The 10,168-nt window shown below is 43.2% G+C and overlaps 1 protein-coding gene across 1 annotated transcript; it reads left to right on the plus strand.

Annotated features, from left to right (window-relative positions):
• The first annotated feature begins 2,215 nt into the window (after positions 1-2,215).
• LOC112113905 (bone morphogenetic protein 2-like) lies at positions 2,216-9,707 on the plus strand. The gene is made up of 5 exons (XM_024210358.2): positions 2,216-2,702; positions 3,331-3,470; positions 4,413-4,529; positions 5,799-6,000; positions 9,256-9,707. Exons 1-5 carry the CDS (start codon positions 2,216-2,218, stop codon positions 9,705-9,707), a joined length of 1,398 nt encoding a protein of 465 aa, XP_024066126.2.
• The last annotated feature ends 461 nt before the right edge of the window (positions 9,708-10,168 follow it).

The following is a 10,168-nucleotide window of genomic DNA, read 5'->3' on the forward strand; positions in this document are numbered from 1 at the left end:
AAACCAATATAAGAGCATCCACACTAGAGCCTACACCAGCTTAACTAAATTGGTTTAGACACTGATTTAAATTACATGTTCATGTAGACAAAGCCTAAGAGATATCTGCATGGAGACAGAGGATCTGCCCCATGGTCCTTCGTTGCTTAGTTCATCTGCTTCTGCTGCTCATGTTCCACCTGAGGTCATCTTCTTATGTAATACCATGCTTAGCTGCCAGGGAGAGGTGGATGTCACCTGCATGGGATCCTACAGAGCTGAGGACCGCCAAAGCTGCTAGGCTCCTGTTGTCATGCTGCGTCTTTAAAACTTACAACAGCACAAGGGAAACAGAAAAGACAATAGCAAAACTCTCCGTGCCATGTTGCTCAATTGCATATGCACGAGGTACAGAGGGGCAATGGGCTCCTTTGCTCTTCCCAAAAGGCAGAGATAGACCTGGACAGTGTCAATTCCAGATCCAGAATCTGAGCCTCATACATGCAAAATGTGGGAGTGCCTGGCCCAGGGGGGTTGGATCAGACCCAGCTGTTCTTCTGTATTATTATTATTTATTTGTATTATGTTAGCATTGAGTCCCCAGCTCCATTGTGCTAGGCACTGTACATGCACATAATGATTCTTTCAATTGTTTCTGGACTCAACTGGTAGTTGTCCTTCACCTGGTGAGGAAGGGCTGGTATCAGGGAACAATAACACGATTAGACTCCTGGGGTAGAGCGATTCGGCGGCTTAGTTGGCCTAAGACAGGGGTCGGCAACCTTTCAGAAGTGGTGTGCCGAGTCTTCATTTATTCACTCTGATTTAAGGTTTCGCGAGCCAGTAATACATTTTAATGGTTTTAGAAGGTCTGTCTATAAGTCTATAATATATAACCAAACTATTGTTGTATGTAAAGTAAATAAGGTTTTTAAAATGTTTAAGAAGCTTCATTTAAAATTAAATTAAAATGCAGAGCCCCTCGGACCGGTGGGCAGGACCCAGGCAGTGTGAGTGCCACTGAAAATCAGCTCGTGTGCTGCCTTTGGCACGTGTGCCATAGGTTACCTGCCTCTGGCCTAAGATTTGGGTTTATTTCTCACTCCATCTGATACTGCATTTTAGTGCCACATCCACTCCTGCCTCTGTGAATTGCATTTTATAAGGCCAAGATGAAAATGAAGGGAATTCGCTGCTGCTTCTGTTCACTCTCCTTGTGTGCCCTTTAAACCAGGCATTCTCAACCTTTTTCTTTCTGAGGCCCACCCCCAATGGCCTGCCTGTGCCACAACTGTTTTTCTGCATATAAAAGCCCTGGCCAGCATTAGGCGGTAGCAATCAGGGCAATTGCCCAGGGACCAACGCCACAAAGGGCCCTACAAAGCTAAGTTTCTCAGGCTGTGGCGTCAGCCCTAGGTGGCAGTGGTCCCATACAGCAGGGCTTCATCTTTCTGCCCTGGGCCCCAGCAAGTCTAATGCTGGCCCTGCTTGGCAGACCCCCTGAAACCAGCTCGCGACCCCGCGGTGGGCCCTGGACTCCTGGTTGAGAACTACTGCTTTAAACCACTGGGTGGTTCATACACAGCCAACTTCTGCCTTTTCTTCTCTGAGGCTGGGAACTGACCGTAGATCTCCTGAGCCCCACTCCAGTGCCTTAACCACAAGCCCATCTTTCCTTCCTGCTCTAACGAATAGTGCATGAGGGGTACAGAAGGACAAAGAAGAGAAGCAGCTGGAGGAACAGAAACTGATCTCTCCTATCACTGAAGGTATTGCACATTCAGGGAACTACAAACAAATGGCTTCTTTGATGCTTACAAGAGTGGAAATGACACTCCCCTAATTGAGACTGAATCCCTGTATGTGTACTTTCACAGTCCTTAAACTTCAATAATGGGGGTAGGGTGTGGGTCTCATTACAAGACCATCCCTGCATAACCCAGCTGGCCAGGGAAAGGACCATCCAATGGGGTGTTTGATTAGGGAAAGCAGTGCATGCTTAGCACGGTTATCAGGTTTAAGGCCAAGGACTGAAAAGGGGGACTGTATCTTAGACCTAGAAAGAACAGAAAAGTCCATCTTTCCCACCCTCTTCTGGTGACTGGAGTGTGGCTAGCTGCAGCAGGGATGCTGACAAAGGCCTGGAATAAAGCAATAAGTCAGAGGTGTTGATTCAGGCTGTTTAGCCAGCTAGTTGTGTTGCTTGTCCACTTTGTCACTTGCAGGAACTCCGCCCATGACCACACCACCACCAAGTGGGTGCTCAGATTTGTCATGCAAATGTGGGGTGGATTTCTCAGCCCATTTGGGAGGCTTGGCTGCCAGTGACAAGTACCTGCTGGAGCTCTGCACTCCTCAAAGACTCCAGACCAGAGCACACCTGAGCTGCAGCTGCACTTCTCCTGTAACAGCCGAAGCGGATCCAGTTGACATGGCGGCATCCCAGGCCTGGAGCTGCCTCGCATTGCTGCTCCTGCTGCTCTGTGACCCCGCTCGCTTGTCCAGGGTACCCGTGCGGACGCAGAGGAAAGGGATTCTCGCCGAAGCCATGCGGAGACTGCAGGAGGTCTTTGACATTGAGGCCTTGCCCCATGATGTCCTGCCTCACAGGAAGCCACCACAGTTTATGGTAGATCTTTTCAATAAGGTGGCAGATTCCAACGGGATCACGAAGGTCCCAGGGCTGCTGGAAGGCAACGTGGTGCGGAGCCTTGAAGACCGAGGTAAGCCACAGAGAAGGAGCCTGGGTTAGGATAAGTGGGACAAGACAAAGCTAGGGAGGCAAATTCACCCCTGGTGTAACTCCACTGAAGCTAATGGGTTTGTGGGGAGAGCAGGGCTGTATATGGGTGGGTGGTGGTGGTGGTGGGGGGAATGAAGAGTATGCTGGTGTGTACATGTGTAGGAATGTGGAAGGATGTTGTGTGATGTAAGGTGTTTTGTGTATACATGACCCCTGTAGATTAAACTTTTATATGGAAGCCTTTGATACAAACTCATTGCTACTTAGTGAATGCGGGGGGGGAGGGGCATCCCGAATTCAGAATAAACACAGGTCTGATTATTTTTTTTAATTCTTTTAAAATATCCTGTGCACAGAAAATTCAATTTGCTCCATTTTATTAGCGGCCTGGCTTTTGCATGGTTATATGCTTTTGGTTTGCTGTGAAGATCTATTTTTAATTCTATTTTCACTTCATTGTCTTAAGTCTATCACTATTTTAACACACACATTTGAATAGTTCTTCCTGTTACTGCAGGTGACATATTGCCATTTCCTGGAAAATCAGAGTATTCTTTCTGTGTCTTGCATGTTGGACTGGTTATTAATAGTCCTGGGTTTTTTTCCAGATTATTTTGATCAGTCTTATTTCTACTTCAACATCTCTTCGGTTGGGAGGAATGAACAAATGCTAAAAGCTGAGCTCAGAGTTTTCAAGCTAAATAAAAACCATGTGCCTCAAAAATCTTTTTGGCAACATTTTCTCAAAGTAAGTGGGCGATTATATTATTAACAATAATAACAAATGACTAATTAATCAACAGACAGTGTCTTTAAGCTAACAGAGTTAAAAAAATCAAGCATGAAAGAAATGAGACTGAAACCAACTACCCCATGAAACTATCCTGTGTTTTATGTGATTACTGCCAGCAATTTAGAAGTTTGACTTCAACAAGCAAAGCAATACAGCCAGGTTTTTGGTTTTGTTGCTATGCTATTCCTTTTTTTCCTTGAGCTTTTTTCAATGAAACATTCATGCTGCCAAACAATCTACTGGTTTATCTGTGCAAAAGCAAACAGGACAGTTCAGTGATCCCTGAAGGTGAGCTCAAACCACAGCCAAGCTATCCCGGTTTTTGAGAAATTTGCAATCCAGATCCAAATTCTGCAGCTCCCTCCAGTCCATCTCTAGGGAATTAGGTGGCCTGTAAACCCAATGGGCAAATATGTGGGGCAACAGGAAACTTGGGACAATATCAAGTAGTCAAAAGAGACAAAAAATAGATGGTCAGGTGATTTTTCCATTTGCAGATATTTCTTTTTGTGTGGCTCTTAGTACATGAGATAATATCCAAGTGCTGAGAGAATATTCACTGGTTTTTTTGTTATGTATTTTTTCATTATGATTACCAGATATACAGGTTCTTATTTATTACTTACCCCTAAAAAAATACTGAGGATTAGGGGTATATATCTATCTAGGGTTAGGGATCTAGATAGACCTATCTGTAGGTATTTAGTAGATTTACATTACTTCTTGCCCTTATGGGAAGCTGACCAGAAGCAACTTTTTAGTTTCAGTCTAGGTCAACAGACAGGGTGAATCCATCCTGGAAGTGGAGGAAATGTGTTTCTTTGATGCTGACCTCTTTGCTGGAGACCATCAATTGTTCCCCATTTAATTTTGTTTTGTTGTATTACCATATTCAAGGTGGATGTGTATGAGCTTTTGGACAGGGGAAGTAAGCTGCAGAGAAGAAATCTCATTTCATCCAGACTACTGTCTTTGTATACCGAAGGCTGGGAGGTGTTCAATGTCACGCAGACAGTAAGCGGAGAATTCTTAATTCCGTTGCTTTTTATGCTAAAGATATTGTAACAAATTCATGGCCATGGGCTAGGAACTTCATGCTGGATACCAAAACTTCAGGGCACTAGCAGAGACAGAACCTTAAATTCTCTAGCTCCAAAGCCACAAGTCTGATAACCTGAGCTTATTAACTGGTAGCAGCATACGGCCTGCAACAGCCAAATGACCTTAACTCTGCTCATAGTAACAGCATACAATAACTACATAATTATGATTAAAGCATTTTAATGTTTGCGGTCCCAAGATAGATGGCATCGATTTCTTCAGAGAAATTGGTTTTTCATTTTCTTTTTATGCTCATGGCATCACTGTAGGGCAGAGTTAAGGTTATTTGGGTGCTTTAGCTTTGTATTTTCCATACCTTAATATCTCTGGATCCTTATAAATGTAACCTTAACTCTAAATCTCTTTGGTTTGTAATACATGTTTTGGAGATGCCCTTACATTATTGATATGTGCTCTCAACCTTATCTCCAGCTGAATCTGTTTTTTTGGTGTGGGAATTTCACTTAAAAAACAAAATTAACCATCTGATATCAGTAATGAGTTGAAAATCTGTACTATCAGCCTTATCTAATTATTTTATTCTATGTTTAAGATCAGATTCACAAGCATGCTGTGGATGACTGGTTGAATTGCCTCTGATGTTGCAATGGCTTCAGCCAAGAGTGACCTGAGCCAGTGACTTAGTCTTACCTGTTAGTCCACAATCATAATAGTCAGATTCAGCTATTGTTAATAACTTAGCTTGATTGCTAATTTCTTCAGACGTAGCCTGCGTGTGAGATTTAAATGAGTTTTAACAATATGGAAAGTCTGGAGTCTGTATTATTCCATTATTAAGATTACTTGGGAAAAGAAAGGTCTGAAAAAGGGTTCTAAATTCTTGGCAAGGATCAATTTTAAAATTAATTTTAACTCATAGATTAATCAATCAATGTATTAGTAAATTCTCCAAAAAATAATTCTGTATTTAAAGGTAAGGGCTGTGGTTTTGGGGAAGTTACACTGTATACTTCATACAACACAAAGATGGTGAGTCCCTGGTTTAAGTACAAAACTCAATTTAACCTTAACTAGGTAGTCACAACTATTGTCTTCATAATAATATACATATCTCCTGACAATCCTTTAGCTTATTCCTTCTTCCCCCATATAAATATTACTTAGTCCTAATGAGACAGACTTATTCAAATGATCTTTTCCACTTTTCTTTTTTGTTCCGAGGTTTCCAAATGGTTTGGAAACAGCAGCACTAACCATGGCTTTTTGATCACTACAACTCATCTATCTAAAACCAAAATGGAATCCAACTTCGTCAAGTTTGCCAAGAGCCGGCACAATATGCGAGACAGTAGGAATGCTTTCTTGGTCCTCTTCACCAATAATGACAGACAGAAATCTTCCAGCTTCCTGCCCTCTTCCACTGGTAAGACAATGCAACAATAACTCTTTGAACAGACGCTCCCTTTAATTAGTTCCGTTACTTCCTCATGCATTTTCTGCAGATAGTTTCATTAGTCACATGCAGTTTCTGACACTGAAACTGATTCTGGTTTGCCACTGTCAGAAGCTTGCTTTGATATAATCATTTTATTATTTACCTCCTGTAGTGGGTCACCAGACATTTTAGGCCAGGTCTGTACTAGGAGCGCTTTGCTGGTATAGTTATACTAGTATTCTATACAGGCAAAGCACTCTTAGTTTGGAGGCAGTTTAAACCAGCAAAACTGAAGCTTATTCGAGCCCCACCGTGAGCAAAACAAGTTATACTGACAAAAGTGCAGTTTTGCCTGGTATAACTGCATCTACACTAGGTGCTTTTACCAGCACAGCTATGTCAGTCCCAAAACACAACTCATCACATCCCTGACCAACACAGCTATGCTATGCCAACAAAAGTTTGTAATCTTCAGTCTACAGACCCGGCCTAAGTATGTCTTCTCTTCATGCCCACCATTCTAGTCAAAGGTGTAGAACCAATGACTCCCAGCCTATGAGCATGCAATGTCAACTCCACCAATATGTGGAGTTCAGGACCTCATGGGATGCAAGGTAGTGCTGGGAAAGAGGACACAAAATGATAGGGAGGGTAGCAAGCAGAAGGGGGGAAAGGAAATACACTGGAGGAAGGGAGAGAAGAGGGCCAGAAGGGAAGACAGGCTGGAAGTGTCACTCAGATTGTGTGTTTGTGTGTGTGTGCGCATGTGTCCACCATGCAACGTTTTAGTAAGTTAAAGAAAAAAATTGGAATTTATACTACAAAGGTTTCCTATTTATTAAATTTATCTCCCACAAAAAATGTGATGGCTATGAAGCTAAGGTTGCAGGTTCATATCAGGCTTCAGTGCATATTACCTTTCAAGCAGGTAAACAACAAACAGAATAACACAAACAAAAATGAGAACCCAGGAATGCAAAGGTAAGGTTGCACTTCTCAAACGAGGCACTCAAGCCACCTTAACTCAGCCCCTGTAGAGAGATGTTCATACTATCTTTCCTTCTTTCCCTGTAGACTATCGAAAGCATGCTTGAGAGAACGTTGGTTTTTATCTTTTGTTTCCCACAATCATGTCTTTAATACTAAGTGTGATGATTTGTCACTTCTTATGTATCTAACATCCTGACAGGGCCATAAGCGGTTAGAAAATGGAGTTATGCAGTATCTGTATTCTCTACTTGACAAACCTCCTACGGTACCTCAGAGGGGAATGTTATTGCTGCAAGCTACAAATCCTCTCAGGAGGTCCACAGAGAGGAGGGACTCGGTGAGCACTAAGCTTGGGGAACAGAAGATCAGGAAGGCAACCCCTTCACTCCTGTGGACCTTCTGAGGTCTGCAAAAGCCCTCGGAGAAACTAAGGAGGCTTCTTGGTCCCTCACTCAGGAGGCTGGCCAGGGTTTCCTTAGGGGCTGAGTTACAATTTTAGGTCTATCTGTGCAAGGAAAAGGAGTAGAAAACTTTTAGTTATTTTATTTAGGTAAGAAAGTGACCTGCCAAGGAAAAATATATTGTGTTTATATCTACTTTTGCTTCTTTATGACTCATAATAAAAGCCAAAAGGGTGTTTTGTTTTGTTTGTTTAAAAAGGAGGAAGGGTTCTGCTGCTTCTTTATTTACATTAGCCTTGCAGGTCCTGTCTAGGCTGGAAGATTCTACATGACTGGAGAGCTTATGCAAATGGTGATATCACAAAATGGAAGTTCAGCTGTCCAGAGGGGAAGGGATTTTTAGTCGGGCAGTTTAAAGCTTTTTTTGCTTTTGCTTTTGGTTTGTATTCTAAAACGTTGATTTAACTGCAATGACTAACTGACACTTTGAATAAGGGAAGTCTTTGTTGACTGTTCAATACCTCACCTCTTAAATTACAACAAACATCCCTTACACCTCCCACTGATCCTCTACCAGAGCTAAGAGAGATTAGTCTTTACAGTCCTGATACGTCCAAATAAATAAAACTTAAAAATAAACTTTCCAGCCTTATTTGTACATCAGAAAGGACCCAAACAAGACAACATTGTGCTGGCTCATGAGAACCAGACAGTGAAACTGACTAGAAAAAAAAGTAAAACAGACCTGCCTAGTGTCAAGTTTACAGTGAAATTCTGGCTCCTGTCCAGTAAAAGGACTTTATGTTGTGGCTTGGAGACAGAATCCTGCTTCTCAGTGTAGGGAACCTTTGCCCCATCTACAATTTGTGGTCAATAAATCTGGGCAGTCCATGTTTCTCTGGTTCTCTCTGTTTCTTTCCCCTCCGCCTTCTTATACAGAGACATAACCAGACTTGGCTCCGTAGTGCAGGGAGCTGTGCAGTCTCCAACTGTTTCATGATTTCCTGACCCTTTGCTTTGTATTCGCACTGCTTTTTGGGTCTTGCATGCCAAGTTGAAGCTATACATATTCAGACTGGAAATAATGCGTGCATTTTGAACATAGGATCAGGATGAGGATGATGAATCATTGGAACAACGTACCAAGGGTCGTGGTGGATTCTCCATCATTGGCAATTTTTAAATCAATATTGGATTTTTACTTTTTTTAAAGCTAGGCTGTAGTTCAAAAGGGATCCTTCTGGAGGAGTTCTCTGGCCTGTGTTACACAGGAGATCAGACTAGATGATCACAATGGTCCCTTCTGGCCTTGGAATCTAGGACTCTACCAAGAAGACTTCAGGATTTGGTCCTGAGGGAAGTGCAGCCTAATGTATAAGTATTTAAGATTTATAATACTGTCATTGTCTAAGGCTATGTCTACACTCCGAGCTGGGAATGTGATTCCCCTGCCTGTGTATACATACTCACACTAACTATCTTTGAGTAGTAGTGTAGCCACAGAAGTACGGGTAGCACAGTGGAGACATGACTAAGCCATGGGTAGCATGCACTTGGCAACGCCGTGCCTCCACTGCAGCTGCCTGCACTATTGTGGCTGCGCTGCTATTTGTATTCGTGTTAGCTCAATGAAAGCTAGCCTATGTGTATACGGACAGGAGCAACCACAACCCTTACTCGTGGTATAGATGAAGCATAAGTGTCATGGTCGTTACCCATTTTGTTTAAATCTATGTATTTCATGGGGACTGTCTCCTTTGAGAGCAATAAACTCCTCCCAACGTATTGACAGAAATATTGTGTTCTTCATGACAAAGGTTTACTTACCCCTGTCATGTCCTCTTGCTTTCAGAATTCCAGCCATCCTTGCCTGAAGACGATACTTCATCACACCTACCTCACCAAAATGAGGTCTTTGCAAACATCAGAGTGAACAAAAGCAGAAGAATTCGGGATACCGCCTTCTTCTCCCCCAAAGACCAAATTGTGCCATGCCAGCTCAATGATCTCTTCGTCGACTTCCATGAAATTGGTTGGGCAGGGTGGATCATTTCCCCACGTGGCTACAAGGCTTATTATTGCAAAGGGGCCTGCCTGTTCCCCTTAGGGGAAAGTCTAAGAGCGACCAACCATGCTACCGTCCAGTCCATAGTGCATACGCTGAAACTGTCCAAAGACGTCAGCACGCCGTGCTGTGTCCCAGACAAACTGAGTTCCATCAGCATTATGTACTTTGACGACAATGAGAATGTTGTCCTTAAGAATTATAAAGACATGGTGGCCACGAGTTGTGGTTGTCACTAACAAGAGCCCTTTCTGCCTGCAACTGACTTGCATCTGGACTCGGTGTACCTGTTCTCCACAGCCCCAGTGGTGCTGGAACAACTTTTATAGTGAGGGTGCTGAAGGTGGATACCATGTATTTGGGTTGTTATTTCTACGTCAAGCCGGGGGGGCGGTATCACCCCTAGTTCCAGCACCTATGCACAGCTCTTGTGACGATCAGTTTAATAACATGTCAGATAAGGGGGGAGCCAGGCAGTCAGCTTTGAAATGGCTCCACCTCCAGGCTCCACCCATGGGACTGCAGCAGAGAGGAGAATGCTACCAAACTCTACAGACTTGCTGACTTTTCAAAGGGTCCCATGCCGCCCGGCCTGTGGTGAAAATGCAGGGAAGGTGTGGGGGGTGCTTCTGTATATACAAACCATTGGGACCGAGCAGAACTTGGCTTAAGCAGGGCTATAACATAAAATCCTGAGCAT

This window comes from Terrapene carolina, unplaced genomic scaffold, assembly GCF_002925995.2.
Source record: "Terrapene carolina triunguis isolate 2854851 unplaced genomic scaffold, T_m_triunguis-2.0 Scaffold402, whole genome shotgun sequence".
Classification (NCBI taxonomy): Eukaryota; Metazoa; Chordata; order Testudines; family Emydidae; genus Terrapene; species Terrapene triunguis.

Coding starts and splice junctions, on each gene's coding strand:
- LOC112113905 (XM_024210358.2), top strand. CDS start 2,216: ATGACCACACCACCACCAAGTGGGTGCTCAGATTTGTCATGCAAATGT. Junction 2,703..3,330: donor GCGGAGCCTTGAAGACCGAG/GTAAGCCACAGA, acceptor GTTTTTTTCCAG/ATTATTTTGATCAGTCTTAT. Junction 4,530..5,798: donor TGTTCAATGTCACGCAGACA/GTAAGCGGAGAA, acceptor TTTTGTTCCGAG/GTTTCCAAATGGTTTGGAAA.